The 23,445-nt window shown below is 47.4% G+C and overlaps 1 protein-coding gene across 1 annotated transcript in view; it reads right to left on the bottom strand.

Annotated features, from left to right (window-relative positions):
• Positions 1-23,445, bottom strand: part of CUX2 (cut like homeobox 2) — a 275,414-nt gene that overhangs the window by 85,033 nt on the left and 166,936 nt on the right. Inside the window, exon 3 of the mRNA XM_021073976.1 lies at positions 22,623-22,670. Coding sequence (XP_020929635.1) covers positions 22,623-22,670 — 48 coding nt within the window. The remainder of the gene's footprint in view (positions 1-22,622; positions 22,671-23,445) is intronic.

The following is a 23,445-nucleotide window of genomic DNA, read 5'->3' as shown; positions in this document are numbered from 1 at the left end:
GAGCTCATGAAGACCGTACTCCCCTGAGACCACATGAGAGGCCAGAGAAAGTGCAGCTGAGCTTTCGGAGGGTGGAACAAGGAACCAGAACAGTCCAGAAACAAGGAGGGTGCTTCCACTGCAAGGGCCAAGTCCCTTGGTCCTGCACTCTCTTGAGGCCAGCTTTCCTGGCTTCCTCAACCAGTCCCAAATTCAAACTCCTGAGATAATGAATATTGTTGCCTGGCATGAGACCAGTGTTGGCCCCTGGCATAATCAGCAGTGATCAGGGGAAAGTCTTCAGGAAAAACAGCCCAGTTATTTCCACAATGGATTGAAGGAAGAAAAAAGATGGGCAAGGTGCTTATACATTAGAATGCGTGGCAAAGGCAGATGACCAACTTCCCAGTTTCAGTCTGAAGAGTTCTGAATCGGAAGACTTTCCCAGTTTTAAAACCTAAAGTTTTGCATCTCAGATACCTCTTAGTCCAGGGCCAAACCAGGACAGCTGGTTGCCGTACTCATGAGGCATATCAATCAGTCTCAATGTGTGGATCTGTATGAGTCCTGGTATACACCAAAAAATGATTAAAAAAACTGAGAAGTCAGTAAGGGACACTGAAGCATTGCCTGGATATCTGATATTAAGAAACTACTGTTAAGAAAAAAATTGCGGAAGTTCCCATCATGGCTCAGCGTAACAAACCTGACTAGTATCCATGAGGATGTGGGTTCGATCCCTGACCTCACTCAGTGGGTTAAGGATCCGGCGTTGCTGTGAGCTGTGGTGTAGGTCACAGACATGGCTCAGATCCCGAGTTGCTGTGACTGTGGTGTACGCTGGCAGCTGTAGCTCCGATTCAACCCCTAGCCTGGGAACATCCACGTGCTGCGGGTGCGGCCGTAAAAAGACCAAAAAAAAAAGGGGGAAAAAAATTGCAACTATATGTGGTATGGATGTTAAGTAGATGTATTGTGGTGATCACTTTGCAATATATACAAATATTGAATAATTATGCTGTATACCAGAAACTAACATAAGGTTACACATCAACTATGTCTCAAAAAAGAAATTGTTGAAAAAATTTTAGATGAGATGATATTATGATTATGCTTACAAAGAGATTTCTTATTTTTTAGAGATATGCACCAAAATATTTGTAGGTGAAATGATACAATGCCTTGGATTTGCTTCAAAATAATCCAGGGGTACAAAAGCAAAGTGGCTATGAGTGAATAGCCATTGAAACTGGGTCGTGTATGTCATTATTTTATTCTCTTTTTCCATAATAAAGAGTAAAAGAAAGAAAAGGAAGGAAGTAAAGAAGAGAGGGAGGGAGGAAAAAAGAAATAAATCATGGTAGGAAGATATCCCTTCTCTGAGTCAAATTCAACTGCTTGAAATTTTCAGGTAGCCTTTTCTGTAAAGGGCCAGAGAGTAAGTATTTTTGGCTATGTGGGTCACATGGTCTGTTGTAACTATTCAACTCTGCCTTTATAGAGTGAAGGCAGCCATAGAAAATAGGTAAATGAATGCGTGTGGCTATGTGCCAATTAAACTTTATTTACAAAAACAGGTAGGGAGCTGGATTTGACCCATGCAGCAAAATTTGGTTGTGATGATTATCGTACACCTATAAATACAATAAAAAAATAAAAAACAAATACAAAAAGAAAAAACATAAAATTACTACCTCTGAAGATGAAATTGCCAATCCCTGGTCTAGGATATTAAGCTGGGTTCAGTTCTACCACACGCTTGCTGTTGTGGCTTTAGGAAGCCACCTAACCTTTCTGAGTCATAGTTTCCTCTTCTGTAAAATGGGGATGATAATAGTAACGATATCAGGCCAGGATTCAGCCAGATAATGAAAGAATGGAGCTGGTTCCATGTCAAAGTGAGCAGATCCTCAATCAGCAGGCTGTTCTCCATTTATCATATCCTGCTAGAACGTTTTTATTCACTGCTTAGAACACCATCTGGCATGTAGTAGAAGCCCAACAAATATCTGTAGTAATGATAAATGACTGTGTCTGTCCCCATCAAGTGAAGAAGATATGGATGGGAGAACATAGTCTTCTTAATACTTTTCAAGATGTCAAGGTCTCCCCACCTTGCACCTTGAAAGAGGAACATCTATAACAAAGACATCTAAGTCCTACTTCACACTATAAGGAGTCAGCTCCTGAGAAGAATTTCCAAAGAGGCTGTGCAGCTGAGTATGCTTAAGCATCAGAAACACTTTGGGGGTGGCAGCTTAACTCTAAGGGGTGATCCCCATGTCACAGAAGTAGCAGACTGATCCACCTGCTCCTCAAGGGCTTGGCCAGAGACTGAAACATGGGTTGGAAGCTCCATGGAGGAGCTGAGCCAATGTGGAAAGTCTTCAACCAGTCTTGGTTGCCATCTTGTCTGGACTGGGAATAATTTCATTGGAGCAGGAATAACTGGTTTGGACTCTCCTTCCACAGAGAATGTGTGGGGTCTTGGTGCAGGCAAATCATGTGGAAGAAGGAAGGAAGATGGCACCAGAGCCTGACTTCAATGAGCCAGAACTGGAAGCAACCCATTCTCAGCATCATGAGTTTCTTGATCTTGACTTCTGTACAAAATATAGACGAATGGGCTGGTTGAGATCTGTATATCCTCGGGGCTTTCTACACCCTGAGACAGATGGCTGTCTACCCTCTCTGTTTGCTACCACCTTTCCAGGAGCAAAATCCCAAACGTCTGCAGGAACCTAGTAGTAACTCTGGTATGTGAGGAGGCCAAGTGAAAGGGTGAGATGAGAGGGAGAGGTGGGACATTGTGAATGGATAACATGGTAAGAAGTTGAATGAGGCTGGAGTTCCCTTCATGGCTCAGTGGTTAACAAACCCAACTAGGATCCATGAGGATGCAGTTCAATCCCTGCCTAGCTCAATGGGTTAAGGATCCGGTGTTGTCGTGAGCTGTGGTGTAGGTCAGAGATGTGGCTCGGATCCCATGTTGCTGTGGCTGTGGTGTAGGCTGGCAGCCGTAGCTCCGATTCGACCCCCAGCCTGGGAACATCCACATGCTGTGGGTACGGCCCTAAAAAGCAAAAAAAAAAAAAAAAAAAAAAAAGAAGTTGAATGAGGCTGATGGCAGGTTGCAAGCCTGTGATCTTTCTTCTTTCTCTGAGATTGGCTCCAGGAGTTGAGATTTGTACTGAGGCATCTTCCTGTACAAGGCAGATGCACCAGGGGCAGACACTGGTCTTGAGCTAGGCCAATGATCTTTGTTGTCCCAACAGATTAAATTTGAGACTGGTTGATTTTGATTTGTCCAGTGATGGTGGGGTATTATGGGGGGGTTGGGCACTTTCCATCTACCATGTGTGAGAAAGCCAGCCCAGAGAGAGGACAGGATGAAGAAGCTATGGAAGCATGCTCCTTGCTTCTGGGCTGTTTTGGTTCCTAGTCCCACCCTCTGGAAGCCCAGCTATGCTTTCTCCAGCCTCTCACATGGTCTCAGGAGAGTTCATGAACTTGGATTCAAATTCTAGCTTCACCACTAGCAGTGGGACCTTGGGCAAGTCACTTCACCTTGGTAAGCCTCCGTTTCCTCAACTGAAAAATGGAAGAAATACCAGAACTTTCCTCACAAGGCTACTATTGAGGATTACATGACACAACTGTACATCTGGCATACAATATATACCCCATAAATATCACATAGCTAATATTATAATAAATTCTCCTCATATAGGCTAGCTTGGGTGGATTCTTGTGTCTTGTATCCCAAGGCTTTCCCATAAGATGGACTTCCAGCTGCCCATGACACTGACACCTTCCACTTGGAGGCTCAGGGTGGGGTGGGAGTCTCCCTTCTTGCCCCGCCAAGCCCAGAGACAGAACCTAGATGGAGAGAACATGGGCGGAGGTGCTGCGTTGCTCCTGACACCCAGGCAGCTCTGCAGCTGCTGTTCCCCCACCCTACTCATTGCAGAAGCAACAGGCGAGGCAAACAGATGGCTTTTTTCCTCTCCCAAGATGGGAAAAAAAGGAAAGGAGATGAACAGATTTCCACCAGCTAGGAGATCAAAGAGAAATGGCCATTTTTGCTGATAAACTTCGCTCATACTGTCCCTGAGTCCGGGCACGCGATCATCCTGGGGTGGGACCGGGATAGGTCCAGCTTGCTATAGCCTATCGATGTATCATTAATTTCTTTGTGTTTCCCATTCCGGCGTACACCAGACTCAAGGTGAGAGAACGCAACTGGGCTGCGACTTCTCAGATTGATAGATTGCGTTTCTGTGCTGGGTCCGTTTCATGCTTGGTGACTTTGCAGCAAAGCAATTATCACTGTGGAATGCATAATGGCCTAATTAATAACTAATGTCAGGTTGGCCTCTGAGCCATGATTATACCTTAGCAAGCCAACTTTTTTTTTCTTTTAAACATTCCGAGAGAAAAATATTATTATAATTGACTGGTTAAATTGTCAAAGTGTCCCTACCCCGTGGACACAGAGTGTAGTAGGAAGCACGCAAAGCCTAGAAGAAAGAGAGTGTTCTGTTGCCAACTGGCTGTGTGGCCTTGCTCAGCATCTCAGTATCCCTGGCACTTGAACATTTATCTGCACCTGCAAGCAGAGCCACCTTTCTCAAACGGAGTGGGATTCCTGGAACCTAGGGCAATGCAGCCCTTGTTCACTACTGTATCCCCAGGGCCTGGTAGACAGTGGGCGCTTAAGAAATAATGTAGGCCAATATTACTTTGTGTCAACATTCATTTATTTAGCAGCTATTGTGTGTCAGGCACCAAGTGGGGCCTAGGAACTTAACAGTATACAAAGTTCTCCTTCCTTCCTTTGGATAGGTGGGAGGAACAAGTATCATTTGAATAATTAGGAAAATAAACATATAATTACAAACTATGCTATGACCTTACGTAACAAGGAAGCTTGATTAAATTGCGGGGGGCACAAACTTTTTCTAGAGGAAGTAACATTTGAACAGTGATCTGAAAGATGTGTAGGCATTAGGCCAGTGGTTCTCAGAGGGACACTGTCTGGTAACATTTTTGGCTGTCCCACCAAGGAGAGAGGTGCACCTGGCATCTAGGGGCACAGGCTGGGAGTACAACTGAACACCATATAATGCACAGAACAGCCCCCAACAGCAGAGAATTATCCAGGCCAACATGTCAATGGTGCCAAGACTGAGAACTTCTATGTTAAGTGGACAAAACAGGTGGGGAGAGAGCCTCAAACAGAGGGAAGAGCAGGTGCAAAGGCCCTTAGGTGGAGAGAGCATGCTTCCAAAGAAGAGCACAAAGGATGTAAAGAAAGAAGGGGAACAAGGTGGGAGATAGGCTGGGGCTTGAAGGCAGAGGGCCTTGTAGGTGGTGGTCAGGGGTCTGGGTTTTACTCCAGGTACTGTTGCAAGTTATTGGAGGGTTATACAAGGAAGCCAAGCCATGTACTGTTTTCTGAAGAGCTCACCCAGGCTGCTGGTAGACAGTGCTGGGTAAACTAATCTGGAAAACAGGAGGGCTAGACTCTGTGATGCCTGAGTCATCACAGGTAAAGATATCAACAGCCTATCCCACCTGCTAAGAGTATGCTTCAGAGGGCATGGCAGAGCAGCCCCTAATCCAGGAGGCACAGGTGTGAGGATAGGGACCTAGAGGATCTCTATTTGGGTAGAAGGTTGAAAGACAAGCAGGGATTTGCCAGGGGGCTTATGGAGGAAAAGAATTCTAAGAGAAGGGAACAGCAATTGTGCAAAGGCTCAGGAGGCCAGTACAACAGCTCTCTGTCCAGGATAAACTGGGGTCAAGCTGCCAGGAGATGGGGAGGGACACAATGCCCCCTTTTCATGGGAGATGCTAGAAAGGTTTTTGCTGCATTGGGGAGGCAATGTTTTTTTTTTTTTAACAATTATTTCTGCAAATGTTAGAGAAAAGTAAAGCAGAGTGATTAAAAAAGTCATTTTATAATTTGAAGCTACTAGTTAAGTGGCAGGTACAGAATTTGAATCCAGATCTCAAACAATTATGCCAAACATTAAAAAAATAAAATCTGGGTGTTTCTCTTGAACCAGTGCCAACCAGGCCATGACCTCTGGTCCTTTACCTCTTTAAGACCCTCTCTCACTCCTTGTCTCATCCCAGAGCATGGGGTTCAGAGGTGGACCTGGCACCCTGGAGCCCAAGCAGACTTCGCCTCCCATGCAGGTCTGATCTGTGTAAACTGAAGCTCCTGGGCTACTCACCCCACCTCCTAGCTGTCTGACCTCCGTGCCTCAGTTTGCTTATTTCTACGATATGCAGAATAACTCCTATCTCAGTGGGTTGCGGCAATGATTTTATTGCCTTATTTTTTCTTTTTTTGGCTGCCCTGTGGCATATGAGAGTTACCAGGCCAGGGATTGAACCTGCATCTTAGTGTTCCAGAGACGCCGCCAATCCCGTTGTGCCACAGCAGGAACTCTGCAGCAATGATTTTAAAAGTCAGTAGTGTAGAGAGCTTAGGAGAATGTGTGGCATACACTGAGCACACAGGAGAGTTTGGCTGCTGCTGCGGGTACAGATGTTGTTACTAGTAATAGTATTTTCACAGTCTGCAGGGTATCTGAGGAAGCTGCTGGTTTAGCATCAGTCCTTTTTAAACCCAGTTTTTGGTCTAACTCAACAGGAAAAAAGACAGTGATAATAAGGACCATTTCTTGAGCACCTACTATGTGCCAGGCATAATCACATGAAATCCTTCAACACTCCCTTAGGGAGGGAAATATTATCCTCATTTTCTTTTTTTTTTTCGTCCCTTTTGGTTTTTTTTAAGGGCTGCACCCACGATGGAGGTTCCCAGGCTAGGGGTCTAATTGGAGCTGTGGCCTCTGGTGTATGCCAGAGCCACAGCAACGGCAGATCTGAGTCACGTCTTCGACCTACACCACAGCTCACAGCAACACCGGATCCTTAACCCGCTGAGCGAGGCCAAGGATCGAACCCGGGTTCTCATGGATGCTAGTCAGATTTGTTTCCGCTGAGCCACAATGGGAACTCCCTATCCCCATTTTACAGATGGAAGAGATGAGGCTCAGGGAGAGCATGTAACCTGCCCAAAGTCACAAAGCAGGTAATAGGCAGAGCTGGGGTTGAGCCAAGGCCTCTCTGGCACCCAGAGGCTGGGTATCCAAACCAACTAGACTTCCTGAAACCAATTCTGCCTCCGCCTCTTCTGCTAATGGTGTCATGCCCCAGTGACCCCTGGTGCCTGCCCCCAGACCTTCTATTTCCGCCTGCCATGTCAAGGCCAGGCCCCTCACTTTCAAACTCTTTCACATCAGTCCTCTCTTTTCCTCTTCTCTGCCTCTGCCTCAGGCCAGGACACCATTATTGCTACACGTTTCAAGTGCTCCACATTATGACTTCAGAGCCAACCCACTCACCTCCAGAGGGGTCTTTCCAGAAAAGCCTTCTGGTCATGCTGTCCTCATACAACAAAAGAGACTCCATGGCGCCTCACCTACCCACAAGACAAAATGCAGATTTAACTCGGCATTCAGGGTCCCTGTCTTGCACATATGTGTTAACTAGCCTCTTCCTCTCCCCCACCTCCCTACATATAGCTCCAGATAAGTGGCACCATTCACCAAAAGGCCACTGGGGAATTCATTTAAAGCCTTCTGTGTGTTATGCACTGAGCTAATCACTCCACACATAACCACCTCATTTAATCCATACAAGAGGCATATACTAGGTACCATTTAATTGATGAGGAAACAGAATCAGACAGAGCGGAAATGATTTGCCTAAGATCACCCAGCCAGTGGTCACACTGGGGCTTGAACCCAGGTCTGCGGACGCCAAGGCTTACCACTACCTTTCATTCTCTGTGTTCCATCCTGCCCAAGTCTTCCTAATCTGAGCTGAGACTTTACCTCCTCCAGGAAGTCTTCCCCGATTGTCTACCTTCAGAGTAATCACTTTCTCCTTGGCATACCTGGGGCATTCTGTGCTAACTTCATATTTGCTTTTTCACTTAGTTGACAGAGGGTGTGGCTTCCAATGGGTGGCTTGGCCTTTTTGGCAGAGCTCATTTCTTCCCTTAGCCAGCCCAGCATGAGAAGGACACTGAGTAGGAGCTTTATAACACCCACCAAATTGTTAAAATCTTTCCTTACCCTTGCTTTGCTGCTCCTTAGACTTGACAAGTCCCTTGAAATTCATTTCCTGTTCTTTTGTCCAAAATGTACTAATCAAAAAAAAAAAAAAAAAAAAAAAAGAGTTCCTGTTGTGGCTCAGAGGTAATGAACCCTACTAGTATCCATGAGGATGCAGGTTCTATCCCTGGCTCCGCTCAGTGGGTCAGGGATCCGGCAATACTGTGAGCTATGGTGTAGATCGCAGTCATGGCTCGGATCCCACATTGCTGTGGCTGTGGTGTAGGCCAGCAGCTGCAGCTCTGATTTGACCCTTAGTCTGGGAACTTCCATATGTCGTGGGTGCAGCTGTAAAAGGCAAAAAAAATAGCAACTTTTTTTTTTGGCTGTGCCTGTGGCTTGTGGAAGTTCTCAGGTCAGGGACGGAACTGGTACCACAGCAGCAACCCAAGCTGCTACACCAACAACGCTGGATCCTTAACTTGCTATGCCACAAGGGATCTCTCGGAATGTACTAATCTTACCATTTTCTAGGATCCATCCCATTGCCCAATAACTAATGGGGTAGTTACTCCATCCAGCAGGGAGTCCACAGTGCAGAAGATGGGGTTATGTGCTCACCTAGTCCTATTTCTTTTCCCCCTCTCCTCTTTGGCACACACGTTAGACTATATTTCCAGCCTCCCTTGAAATTGCACATGACCTTAAAATTGAGTTCTTGACAAGGGGATGTGGTGGAAACGATGTGGCCACTTCAAGGGCTGGCTATTGAGAATCTTCCCCATGTACCGACTAAGTGAAGGGGAATCTGGGATGCAGTGAAAGGCAGAGCCAGGAGACAGGAGAGGCCTGGATCCCTGAATGGCTGGTGGAGCAGAGCTCCCTTCCTTCATCGCCCAGTGCTAGACTGTGATGTGACTGAGAAAAAAACTCCCGCTGTGTTTGATGCTGTTGCTACAGAAATGAGCCACTATGACTAGTGCAGACACACTGGGTTCAAATCCCAGCTCTTCTCCTTCTCAGCTATGTGATCTCGGTGGCTCAGGCCCTCTCAGTTTCACTTTCTCCTGAGGATTCTCTAGAATATCCCATAACATCCTTTATGTCAGACAATCAGTCCTGAGTGTGGTACCTGTAGGTGTTCAAAAAATAAGCACCTCCCAGCCCCTGACCCCAGCTCTGTCTCAGTCCCTGAGTTTCAGGGCAAGGCCTCTGCCTGCTTCTGGGACACAGGATTTGGCTGATCTTAATCTTCACTGGTCTTCACTAATATCTGGCTTTATATATTTTAATTAAGGTTATTATTTTGTGCTTGTGCTGAGAATAATTTTATTAGAGGGCAGGAGTTTATAAACTTCAGGGAGGAAATAAATAAAAGAGATTTTGTCTGTTACAGTGTGAGCTCAAGGCCAGGAGGGAGGTGGGTGGAGAGAACTTAGGAGGTGGCTTTTGAGGGTGGGGAGGCAATGGGGGCCAGTGTGCCAGGGTGAGCCTGGATGAATGGGATGCTGTGCTTGGTAGAGTAGCTGGGGTGTGTGTGTGTGTGTGTGTGTGCGTGCATGTGTGTGTTTGGGGGGAGGGGGCAGATGGAGGCCCAGCAACAGGTAAGGGCCTAAGGACTCTGGCCACCTCTCCCAGGATTGTAGCCCTGCAAATTCTTATTTCCTTGCTCCTGCAGGGCATTTGCACATGCTACTTCTTTTACCTGGCATGTCATTCCCGCTCTTCCTATGGCTAGAATATTCCTATTCTTGCTTTAATTCATGGTCATTTCCTCCTGGAAGTCCTCCCTGCCATCCCATGATGTTCTCTTAGTCCCATGGAACTCCGTGTCACAGCTGAAGCTACAGATGGTAATTACACACTTACTTGCTGTGCGAGAGTCTGAATTACATCTGTCTTTCCCCAGAAGGTCAACTCTGGAAGGGAATGGACTTTATTTGCTCTGGTGCCTAGAACTGTGCCTGGCACACAGAAGGTGCTTTGTAAATATTAGCTGAATGAATGAATAATAAATGATTCAATATCTCCCACTCCCTGTACACCTAAAAGCAGGAGTCAGCCAACTATTTCGGTAAAGGGCCAAATAATAAATGTTTTTGGCTTCACAGGCCATACAGGTTCTGTTGCAACTACTCAACTCTGCTGCTGTGATGGAAGAGTAGCCGTGGATAATACACAAAAGAACAGGCATGGCTGTGTTTCAATAAAATGTTATAAAAACAGGCTTTGGCCCAAGGACCATAGTTTGCTGGTTGCTGTCCTAAGCCTGCCATTTGTACCTCTGTTCTCACCTGTACTTCTGGTGGTGTGCTGGGGCTGACCTGCAGCAGTCTGCAAAAGCTGACTGTTGAATTTTCAGGAGTTTTGCAAGCTGGTTGTTAAACACGGCCACCACCAAAATTAACTCATATAAACTTATAATCAATACATTATATTAAAAATCATATAGTTATAACATGGTATTACAACATGGATGAACCTCAAGGACACTCTCTTGAGTGAAGTAAGCCAGTCACAAAAAGACAAATACTGTACAATTCCACTTACATGAAGTACCTGGAGTAGTCAAATTCAGAGAGAATGGAGAGTTGTGGTTGCCAGGGTCAGGGAATGGAGAGTTGTTTAGTTTATTTTTATTTATTTGTCTTTTTGCCATTTCTTGGGCCTCTTCCACGGCATATGGAGGTTCCCGGGCTAGGGGTCGAATTGGAGCTGTAGCCGCCAGCCTGCGCCACAGCCACAGCAACAGGGGAACCGAGCCGTGTCTGCGACCCACACCACAGCTCGTGGCAATGCCAGATCCTTAACCCGCTGAGCAAGGCCAGGGATTGAACCCGCAACCTCGTGGTTCCTAGTCAGATTCGTTAACCACTGAGCCACGACAAGAACTCCTGGAGAGTTATTGTTTAAAGGGAACAGAGTTTCACTTTGGAAAGATAAAAAAAAGTTTTGGAGATGGATGGTGGTGACGGTTGCACAAGTGATGCCACTGAACTGCACAGTTAGAGGCGGGTAAGGTGGTAAATATTATGCTATGTGTCATACCACAAAAAACCTAAAAAAAAAAAAAAAAAGGAAAGGCATATTCAGTACTTATCACTTCCTAATTATTTGGCAATACATTGCTACTCCTGGTGCTTTGAGATTACGCACAGCTATTGTGCCTGTGTGGTGGAAAAGCTAACATAAGATGCGACCGCACATGTCTTCCCAACTCCACCCCTGGCAGCTTGAAATTGGCCATGGTGGGAGCGCTGCTGACACCACGGAAATCAGGGCTCCCCAGACAGCCCATTGCTCCTCATTTACTAGCATACCGCTGGTTATTTCCATGTGTCTGTCTCCTCCACTAGATGGTGAGCTCCTAGAGCAGAGCATCTCAAACATGAGAAGCACCAGCAGAAGCTTTTAGAATCCTAATGCCCAAGGCTCATGCCAGACCAAGAACGCCTGCTACTCTGGGGCGCGAGTTGGGTCTCAGTAGTTTTTAGAACCCTCAGGAGATTCCACGGGGCAGCCAGGGCCCTCAGGTTGAGTGTCTCAAACTTTAATGTATACACGAATTACCAAATTACTAGGGGACCTCTTTTTAAAAAGCTGAAGTATAGTTGATTTACCCGGGACCGTGTTAAACTGCATATTGCAGTCCAGGAGATCTGGAGGATGGGGTGAGGAGCCAAAGAGACTGCATTTCTACCAAGCTTCCAGGGGATGTGGATGCTGCTGGCTCACGGACTGTGCTCTGAATAGCAAAGCAGAAGAGGAAGGCTGGGTGATCAAGTGGGCTTCTCATGCCCATCCACAGGGATAAACAAGGTGGGCATTGCAAGAACCCATTTTACAGAACAAGAGACTGAGGCTGGAGGGGAAGTGACCTGCCTAAAGTTGTGCAGCTATGGAACAGTGGTGGGGCTTGGACCTGGTTTTCTGAGACACCAAATCTAGCATCTTTGGCTTCCTTCTCTAGCCGCTTGATTGGGACCACTCTGGGTAAAGGGATTACATGGATCTGAAATAGCCTCAGGCCCTTTCTTCTTCCGGCTGTGTGACCCTCTCTGAGCCTCATTCCTGCTGATAAGGAAGGTTTGTGATATTGGATGCCTGAGAGCCTCTTAAGGGGCCCACCTCATAGAGGAAGCCCAAGACCTGGAAGGTTCTTTCTCTGGTACCTAAACTTGGGGATGGCCCGCCAGAGCTCCCCGATTCCCTGGGCAACAGCCGCAGGGGGTCATGCAGTCCAGCCCTCTGCCTCAGAGCTAGGTCAAAGGGAGGGCAAACGCCTCAGCAGCATATCCATAATTAGTTAATGCACTGCGGGATGATTTCAGAACCATAATCATTGCGATAATCAAGATAATCATAGCCTCTGACTCTGATTTCTTTACATCAGGCATTATTTTAAGCCTTTACATCTTTACCTCACTTGCTTCTCACACTCACCTTATAAAGAAGGGGCTATTATGAGTCCCATTTTACAGATGAAGAAATCAAGGCACACAGAGAGAACTTGCCCCAGGTCACACAATTAGTAAGTAGCAGAGCAGGGATGTGAACCCAGGCAGTCCAGCTCTAGAACTGGCTCCTAACCACTGCACTGAACTGTCCTTCAAATAATTGATGTGCATGTTGCAAACACGGATGTCTCTCACTGTACTCAGCACCCCAGGCACTGGGCCCTGACGGTCTCGTTCCCTGCTGTATCCCCAGAGCCCCACACGGAATCTGCACATAGCAGAGGCTTTAGAAATAGTTTCTGAATAAGGGAATGGGTGGGCTGGTTGAATCTCTTCCATCCCACATCCTGGCCACGTGAAACTCCATCATAACTGCGACTGTCGTTGGCACCGAGGGGTGTGTGGCCGGCTGTCTCTCTCATTAGGCTGTGAGTGCCATGAGGACAGAAACAGTATATGGAGCTGCTGGAACCTGGTACTCACCCTGGTATACAGCAGGTACCACATAAATGTCTGCTGCTGAGAGTGAAGGTCTCAGTGGAACTGGAAGGGAAGTGGGAGTGTGCATGTGGATTCCAGGGTTCCTGGCTGGAGGGCAAGGGGCAACAACACTAAATCATGATCCTAAGGCTCCGTTTCTAGAAGGCTTATGCCTAATCAAGCTCTTTACCTGCATGAATCCTCCCAGCCTCCCTCCATGGGAGGGGCTGTTACCATTCCCGTTTCGCAGCTGGGGAAACCAAGGTTCACGGAGAACCCTGGCAAAGGACAGAGCTGGGATTGGAACCCAAGTCTGTGTGGCTCCAGGCTTATGTCATTTCCACGCCACCCCAAGGGAGCTGGATGAATAAGGTGTGCTCCCCCCTCACGCTTGGTGCTTAGCACACAGTGGTGCTCATGCACCCAGACCTGCTTGGCACACAGCAGGTGCTCAAGAAACAGCTGCTGCATGGATGCACGGATGCCTGTGAGAATGGCTCCTTGTCCCATGCTGGTGTCCTGGCTCTCGCAGTATCGTCTGCTTTGCTCGCCCTCAGGCAGACGCCAGTGCTGAGAGACACTCAGCTGACAGTGGCACGAGATGGATGCGCGCCCAGCGGCCTCGTCTCCCCACCGACGGGCCCCGCATGGCCTTCCATAATGCAGTCCATTAAAAGGCTTGTAAATTTTCATACACGAAAGCCTACCATGGCATCAGCATAGACTAATTGTTGTTAAATGTGCGGGAATGTTACCGCCATGCCGCCGGAGCGATCATTCTTCCCAGCGCGGCCCAGACGCCGGCCCATTCCTCTGCAGGCGGGAAGCTTACAACGTGCGCACAAGGCCAAAAAGCAATTCGTGTCAAAAAGATCAATAATATAAAAATAAAGCACGAGAATTCTAGTTAAAGGGAATGTCATATAAATATGTGGTTCACGTTCATGATTCCAAGATTAAAAAAATCAATCAATATCGTTCTTTAGATGATGTTATTTCTAATGAGAAATACCCGGAACAACTGCAAATAACTGCTTAACTGGGGGGAAAAAGCATTAATAATTTACTTTATAAGGCATATGATACCGAATGAAAGAGGATTGCTGCTAGTTCTTAATTTGGTTGTAATATGGCGTGACAGGTTCAATGATGCTTTGGCGGGTTCTTAATACTAAATTCAGAAGGATGTTCAGCTCCTTATAAGTTTTACCCCAAGCTGGGCAGGGCAAAGCCAGAGGGGCCAGACTGGGTGATGGGAGCCAAGGAGACCATCAAAGTTATTAGGTCATCAAAGAGGAGGGTTTTTGGGAATGTGTACACAAGTGTGCCAACCCGGGACAGTAAGGGTGAACAGAGGTCCTTTTCACTGCATTTTGCAAGTGACACCTTGTTCACTGGGCCCTTGCTATATGCCAAGTCCCAGGCTGGGTATACAGACCTGGGTTTGAATCCCAGTTCTCTGCAGGGGCTGGGCTTCTCTGATGGATTCTCCCTGGAAAAGCTCAGCGCATCTAAAAGGCACAGATCCGGCTGAGGGAGAGGCCTTCCCCTAACCCACCTGCAAGTGTCCAATTCAGGCCCCCAATCTAGAATCTACATTCTCAGCTTCTCCTGTACCTTCCAAGCTCCTTGAGGAGCTCTGTTCAGCCCTCTGAGCTGAGGGCTGCATCTTCCAGCCTCTGATCTGCTGGTGAAGAGCTGTGTGAGCTTAGGGAAGCCGTTTAACCTCTCTGAAACCCAAGTTCTTCACCTGTAAAAAGGGATGATACCAGGGTGCCTCTCTCGCCATGTTGTTGAGAGGTGGTGACGTGTGAGAGGAGCTGCTAAACGCTTGATAAATTGTGCTGGCTGGTGTCCCAGCCTGAAGTGCCACCCACTGCCACATGCTGGGTGCTGAGCCTCATTTACCTAACCTGAGAATGGGTAAGAGCTGAAGCTTCCTCACGGGCTAGTGGGAAGAATAAATGTGATGAGGTGAGTTTTAGCTCATCAGTTAGGACCTTTGACTAATGTTCAAAGAGCACTCACTATGTGCTGGGCTTTCTAAGTATCAATTCATTTGACCCTCTCATCGACCCTGTGAGGCGGGTACTATTATTATCTCCATTTAAAAGCCAAGGAACCTGAGGCCCAGAGAGGTTAAATGACTTGCCCAGGATCACACAGCTAGGAAGTGGATGAGCTACGATGCAATCCTGTGCCAGTCTGGCTCCAAGCCCACGCTTGTTCCCCCTGCTTATCTTTCCTGGTGGGTTCCACTTGTTAGCGAGGCCATTTCTCCCTGGCCTTGCCAGTTGGTCAAGACTGTGCATGTCTCATGTGGCCCCAAGGGAGTCCCTTACAAAGAGATGGTCATGCCAGTGCTGGGAGTGACAGAGAAAGGGCCATTTAGGAATTAAGAGAATTATGACATCAAAGACAGCTGAAAAAGCAAATAATGTTAAAAGGCAAAAAGAAAAAAAAAGATCCTGTAATTAAATTTCAGCTCAAAAAGAAGGGCCAGAGTCCTGCAGACAGATGCAGAACAGGAGGGGAGCACAGGGACCAAATTAGGATGCAGCATGCAGGGCTGGGTGGGAGGCTCGGGGCCGGGAAGGAGGAAGGAGCCTGTCTCAGGTGATCTGAGTGGTGAACCACCCCCCACGCCTCGTGCTCTTCTCAGGCAGCTCAGCTTCAGGAACAGGAACTGACCCCCTGAGGATCTTGTCCTGGGTTAGAAGCCCCTCCCCCACCCACAGCTGCCTGTGAGGGAGAAGCAGGGAGTCCTCAGTGTCTGGGGCTGGGACAGATGGGGACACAGATGATGACTTTAGGTTCTGGGCATTGAGAGTGGCAGAGAGCAGGAGCCTGGGTAGGGGTGTGGGGGTAGGTAGGGGGTGTGAGGGGTATAGTCTCTTCCTGGCAGTCACCTCTGAAAGGCCAGCCCCACCCCCTATGAGAGGGATTAAGAGGCTGAGGGATCCCATTAAAACCTGAGTCAGAGCCAGTCCCTCCTCTGCTCTAAAGCCTCCTATGGCTCCCACCTCAGTCAGAGTCACAGCCAAAGCCTCAAGGCCCTGAATGATCTGATGCTCATCAAGATGATTTATGCTAAGTGGCTTGCCGGGTAAGCAGGGGGGCCTTGCTGTAAAAGATGGGGGTTCCAAGTCTGACCAGGGGTCAGGAGGAACTTCCCCATTCCTAAGGATCTGACATTTGAAAGGAGTTAATTTGGGCGAAGAGATGGTACAGGGGGCCCATTCTAGGCAGAGAGAACAGCAGATTCAACATTTTAAGTGGGAACAGGCCACGCTGTTGGCTGGCTGGGGAGAGAGGCTGGCAGGGGTCAGATGGTGGAGGGGCCCATGGACCTTGGAACTCTGCCCTAAGAGTTTTCTCCAAATCACACCACCCTCCTGGGCCTAAATTCACACCCCCTTGGTTCTCTCCCTGCCTCAGGTACTAAATGGATGTTAGTTCTCTCCCCTGAGCCTCAGTTTCCTCATCTATAAAGTGGGGATAAGGAATAGAACTTCCCCTCGACAGAAATATGAAGAACACACAAAATAATCATTAGAATGAGTCTAGCACATAGTAGATATGCAATAAAAGTCACTTCAGGAGACTTCTCCAGCAAAGGCAGGGCCCCCCTGCAGGGCCAAGCCTGGCTGCTGATTAACTGACAAGAGTGGGCAACTATGAGATGAGTGGGCATCTCAGTGATGTCTAAATCAAGAGGGCACACAACAAGTGCCCTGGCTTCTGCTCTGTCTTCTTGTCCCCTGTTGGTCTGGCCTGTCTGATCAGTCCCCAGGATCCTGGCAGGTGAATGGGGGCAAAAGAAAGAATGTCCAGTTCTCTGCCTACCTGAAAGTGAGAGAGACTCTTTGGTAGACTGTGTTAGACACCTTTGGCTAGGTAGGTGAGGCCTGTGGGGAAGGGTGGGGAATGCCTTAGAACACAGAAGGTCACGAGGTCCCATGTTTCTAACCAAGTGGCACCCCCAAACCCACATGCATCTGTCCAGGCTGTCCATGTGTCCTCACTCCATTTTACAGATGGTACAGTAGAAGGTAACACATTCAACTAAGGATATATAAAACTTGCTGTTTTGTTCTTTTTTTCCTTTGGCTGCACCCACGGCATATGGAAGTTCCTGTGCCAGGGACAGAATCTGAGCTGCAGCTGTGACCTACGCTACAGCGTAGCAACAATGGATCCTTAACCTGCTGAATGAGGCCAGGGATCGAACCCATGTCCTCATGGATACCGGTCAGATTCGTTTCTACTGCGCCACAACGGGAACTCTCAGACCTCATTTTTTCTTTTCTTGCAAATTCCTATTTCAACATTACCTCTCTGCTCCTCCCCTGACAGAACCTCAACTGTATCTCAACTCCCTTTAGCCACTGGGATTTGTCCTGTAGATGCAGCCCAATCCCACTGGAAGAGACAGAAAGGAGAAGAGACCAGAATTCAGAACTGCTGGCATGCCTACCTAGGCCCCTGGAGGGCGATGCCAGGCATGAAATTGAGGTGGCGGCGTGCCATCTGTGTGCCCCAGCTTCTGCCTCAGGAGAGCCCATCACCCTCCCTCTGGAATCAGGAGGGGAGAAAGCTCTGCATAGAGATAGAGACCTAAGAACTTGGTGCCGGGGAAAATGAGAAGGCTGAGATCTGGCGAAGGCTGGAGGAGAGGGGCCAGGAGGTGGAGAAGAAAAGGAAGAAGGTGGAAGAAAAAGGAAAGAGGGGAGAGGGTGAGGAGAGGAGAGTATTAGTGGGGAGGCGGGAGGAAAGAATTGGTGCTCTGTAAATTTGCGTGTTCTGATCACCTCGCGCTGTTTAACCACCCACCCAAAATGCAGTGTTCAAAACAACTTCTCTGTCATGGTCCTGGGGGTTGAGCAGGCTCAGCAGGGTGGTTCTCTCTCGTCATCTCTCAGGTGGTCACAGACACATGGCGACTGGATACCAACATGGGGTTGGATGGTCAGCATGGCTCCCTGACTCGCATCTGGTGCCTTGGTGTTCCTGGCCTGTCTCCCCCACATGGAGTCCCATCCCCCAGGGTTTCTCACAGCAGGCATCTCAGGGTAGTCACATTTGTTACATGAAAGCTGGGCTGGAGGAAGCAGGAGGTGGAACCACAAGACTAGCTGAGGCCTCTGCTTGGTATAGGCATGGGGTCACCTCTGCCATGTCTATTTGTTGAAGTAGAAACAGGCCCAGATTCAAAGGCTGGAGACACAGGCTCCATCTCTCTCTCTCTCTCTCTTTTTTTTTTTTTTTTTTTTGCTTTTTAGGGCCGCACCTATAGCATATGAGGTTCCCAGGCTAGGGGTTCGAATCAGAAGTATAGCCACTGGCCTATGCCACAGCTACAGCATTCAGGATCCGAGCTGTGTCTAAAACCTACACCACAGCTCATGGCAAAGCCAGATCCTTAACCCACTGAACGAGGACAGGGATCAAACCCATAACCTCACAGTTACTAGTCGGGTTTGTTTCCACTGTGTCACAACGGGAACTCCGTCTTCATCTCTTGATGGGGGAAGGCAGATGTGCAGCCATTGTACGGACGGTGTGAATATGTAAAGTCCAGCAAACAAGTGGAATCTCTGGGAAGGACATGACTCTTGGATGTCATTTCAATCACATGCACTGAACTCCTAGATACACCATACAAGTATTTGTTGAGTGGACCTGCAAGGCACCAAGTAGAAGGGTGGCCCTTCCAGTTATGGCAAAACACTTGCCTTCCCTTATACCAAGAAGAGAAGTCAGGTTGTGACCCTCACTGGACCAAGTATTTAGTACACTGCCTCATATGTAGCAGGTACTCATAAATGTTTGTTGAGTGAATAAATGATTGCATGGACTCAACTAATGATCTGATACACCTCTTGGTAAGTGGCATCTTGGCGCCCTCACTAAGCTCCTAAAAGGTGAGCCCATCACATGATCTCCCTCTGACCCTGAGAGGACAGAGGGAACATTCTCAGCAACCAAACACACCCACCATAATGAGAAAAGTGACTTGTTAGCCACTCAACAGAGAAGCTCACTGAACCTCATGCAATCTGATCAGTGGGCCCTATTTACAAATGAGAACAGTAGCTCAGAGACATGAAATCACTTGCCAAAGTCACATAAGCAGTGTTAGGGTGGGACTTAGACCCTGGATGTCTGAACACCACACTCTCCTGCCTCCCCTGGGGGTCACAGGCCATGTCAGCCTCCTTGGTCCCCATCCTGCTGTGTTTCAATCAGGCCCAGGTGAACGTGTCTGTTCCAACTCAATGGAAAGGGTTTTCCACCATGCAGCCCACATATCCTTCATGTTAGAAGGAAGCAGGGAAAAAAAAAATTTCCCATCAGTGGCCTTGTTATCTTCTGGCTGGGCCACAGCACACACTCCTTAGAAAAGTTTCACCTCTGATTTAGCATAACAAAACTTTTAATTTAGATGTTTTCATCTCTCTCTCCAAGTAAAAATAAGTTTAAAATAATGACTGTAATAAATGAAGGTAATTAATTGTAGTTTGTTCCTTTACTGTCTAGTCAGCTTAATTTTACCTTTTCAACTAATAATGAGAAAATAATTTTTGTGCTCGGAGGGTTAATGATATGTAACTGCGAGAACTGCTAATTGCATGTTGCAATCCATCCATCAACAACCCCATCTGTGCGACTTGATTATGTTTGCTAAATTATTGCTTTGAATTATCTTTCATAAAGCAACTTTTGTAATTAGCGGGGCTTTCGTCTTGCTCTTTTCTCTGCGCGCAAGGATATTCAAACTTTGGCCATTTCAAGCTGTCTCCATTAAGCCACCTTCTCTGGCTGTCTTTGTTTCCCTGAGCAGGAGGAATCAAGACTGTCCTTTAAGCAATCAAGGCGGGGAGGAAAAGCTTCCTTGATTCACAGCAGGGCAAATTCACTTCCTCTCCGCCCCCCGCCCCCCCCAACCAGCTCAAAAAAAAAAAAAAAAAAAAAAAAAAAAAAAAAAAAAAAAGAAAGAAAGAAAGGAAGAAACAGCCTATACATACATAGTATGAAAAGATAAAAGGACACCCAGATTCTGTATACACCAGGGCTGGTGGAGTGAAATTAAGGAATGAACTTGAACATGTTATATTTCAACAAGAGGCCCGCGCTGGGGAAGAAGGAATGACAGTACGATATTCAGCTGCTGCATTTTATGGGTTAGTTTATGTGACTCTGGAAGGTGTTTGCCTCAGGGAATATTCCTGGGAGGTGATTAATGCCCACTTGGGAATCCTCAGCTCTGAGCCCAGAGCCTAGTGGATCATAAGAGGGAAGCAGCGTAAAGGATGAGCTCTCATTAAAAAAATTAAAATGAAAATCAAATTTGGATTATAAACGGCCTGTGCGTGTGCAGTTTGTTCTGGACGAAGAAGATGCTTTTTATTAACACCTTTCTTTGCTGGCGCTTCTCCCCTGAGGCGCGGGGAGGGACATGGCGGCCGAATGGATTAGTCAATAGATCATGAGGAAAGCAGGGGTTTGGGGAATAAAACTCCAGACAAATGTAGTCTTTTTGGTACATTAAAGGGACGATGTAAAACCCTCTTAAGAAAATTAACGAAGTTCTTTGAAGATTCCCCAGCTATTGAAACAGTGTCTATTCAATACGCCAGTGGGTTTGGAAATGACAATTTAGGTTTTGTGTCTTTTGGCCTCACTAAGAAAGACTCTTTCTCCTCCCGCACTTATTGAGCACCAACTGTGTGCCAGGTACCATGTCAACTGCCTCCACCCTGCTTAGTTCTTAGAATCCTTACTGTTAGTCTCATTTTCCAGAAGAGGAAAGCTGCAGCTCAGAGAGCTTAAGGAACTCTCCCCAGGCCACACAGTTAGGGTAAGCAGCAGGGCTGAGATTCAAGCCAGGCTCATCTGAGTCTGAGTCGCATGTGCTTTCTACCACGCTGCACTTGGATCTCCTCTGGAGCATTGCCAAAATCTAATGTTTAACTCTTTCTCCTATTGAAAAGAGGACATAAGTTGTGCCTTCTTCCTACAGGGACAGAACCCCCTTCTTCTAGACAAAGAGCCTTAAACACCTAGTTAGGAAAGAGGCAGACCCCATCCCAGGCACAGCAGAGACCAAATAAACCTTGTTGAAGGTGTCTGATAAGAGGAATAATAAAATAATAAGACTTCTAATATGTAAGGTAATGTTCTAAGCACTCCAGGGGTATATTAACTTTGTTCTTCTTCAACCATAACCATATGAAATAGGCATAAGTGTTACACAATTTTATAGGGTGTGAAACAGAGGCACAGAGAGGTCAAGTAACTTGCCTATGGTCAAACAGCTAGTAATTGGCAGAGGCGGGATTCAAATCCAGGTTGCCTCTGGAGTCTCTATTCTTCACTCCCTTGTAGCTCTCTATGCCAGGCATTCCATTAAACGCTTTCCTTTCATTATATTTCAGTTAATTCTCAAAACAACATGAAAAGAGCTGTAGTATCTGAATTTCCCTTTAACAGACCGGGAAACTGAGGCTCTAAGTGACCAAGAGTAGCCCCACCACACCAACCCAAGCAAGGGAACGGCTGAGAAAGTGACGCCTCTATACACAATGCTCAATGCCTGTCTTTGGGCTGGGCAGAGGGATCAGCTGCCTGAGAGGGCTTGTGTGCTGAGTGCTTCTCACAGGACCGTGAGCTGACAGATGGGGACCACCCTTTTTAAAAACACAAAGCCGTAACAACACATTCCTAACATGATTGGTCTTTTCTAGCTTCCCTGCCCCCCTTCCAGCTCAGGCACTTCACAACCAAATGAATCAATATAGGACAGTCCTATAAATAAATAAGCACATAAGTCAACTCAGTAATAAAATGAAAAGATGAACAATATGGAAATCAGCGACATTTGTGTAAATCCGGTTATCGTTTACTTTAATATTGCCTTATGCACTTACGTGGTTCCAAAGAGACAGATTAAAGCAATGTGGCCCTTGGTGGAGGACAGACTTAAAATGCATCTCCACCAGCCAGGTCTGAGAAGGGCCGATCCTTCCAGGGTCCTGCCTGGATCCCTGGGAAGACCGAGAAGAGCCCCCTGAAGACAGAGGCCTTTCCCTTCTTCCGCTCCCCTGACTCAGTATAATTCTGTTCTTTTCCTAGCCTACCTCCCGCGCCAGTCAGACAGGTGGACATTCTCCGAATTCTCATCACAAAGTCAAGTAAAGAGGAGAAACAGGGGAGGTTCAGCTCCATCCCCAGGCCCCAAGAAGGCAAGAGAACTGGCTGAGGACAGCTTAGCTGCTGCCAAAGGAACTAGGGCCCAATGGGCTGGCAGGAAAGGATGTGAAAGTGTAGATTTTATACACTCAGAGGGTGGGTGGTAATGAAGATTTCAGAGCAGGCAGGAATTCCACCAAACAGAAGAGACAGTCCATCGCGATACCAAAGGCGGATCTGGAGGGCATGGGGCAGAGTTTGCAATGAGGAAGTTTCCCCCAAGCTTCCAGAGCTGCTGGCATCCTCTGGCAACTCCAAGTGGGATAGGAGAGGGAACTGGGGAGTATTTTTGTGACATGCCATGGGCCTTGGGTCTTACCTCAGCTTGGAAGCTTTTTAATACAGGAGCCACCATCTCTCTGATTTCCTGAAAAAGAGATCAGCAAAGAGTTCACCGTGGTGCCAGGTGGGCTATCCCCATGGCCCCTGCTTGCAGCTCATTGCTGTCCCCCGACTGAGCATTCCCCAAGGGTTCCTGCACGCCATGAAATTTCATGAGGGTTCCTCATAGATACACCTACCGACAGACACAAACACACGCGAAGGTGCCAAGCCAAATCCAACTGGGACACATCAAGCACAAGTTTCTTTCCTGCAGGACTTTTTGGAGCCTTTAATATAATGCACATTGGGGATTTCTGGGAGATGGAGAGAGGAAGTAGCATTTCCCAAATGGATTTGATCATGGGATGCTCTTTTACGCAGAGTACCTCATGGGATATGTGGGCCATCAGGGGCCATTCTTTGGAGAAGAGGCTGGAGAGGCTCCACACCCAGGGCCATGTCACCAAAGCCCCTTCATGAAAACCTTCTGTCCTTTAGGCATTACTCAAGGGATGGTCTCCTTAGGCTGCCACTTCTACTTCCCTACCCAGCTGCCCCCTTCAGCAAAGACTGCATTTTGCATTTTAGCAATATCCTCTGTGCTGTGGTTCATTCCTCACCAGAAGGTGGAGTTTCTGGGGGCTTGGAGGGGTCAAAACCCATGGCACCTAGCTCAGAAGAAGGGCTCTGCAAATGTTTGATAAACTCTATGACACTGGGCTGTCTTCAGAAGGCAGCCTTCTATTTCTGGACCCTAATTTCATGCCTCTCTCTAGTAACCTTAAGGTTCCCAGACCCAAGGGTGCCCATGGTGGACT

The sequence above is a fragment of the Sus scrofa genome, chromosome 14, assembly GCF_000003025.6.
Source record: "Sus scrofa isolate TJ Tabasco breed Duroc chromosome 14, Sscrofa11.1, whole genome shotgun sequence".
Classification (NCBI taxonomy): Eukaryota; Metazoa; Chordata; class Mammalia; order Artiodactyla; family Suidae; genus Sus; species Sus scrofa.
The sequence above is the reverse complement of the archived record's forward strand: the minus strand, read 5'-3'. Positions and strand labels throughout refer to the sequence as shown.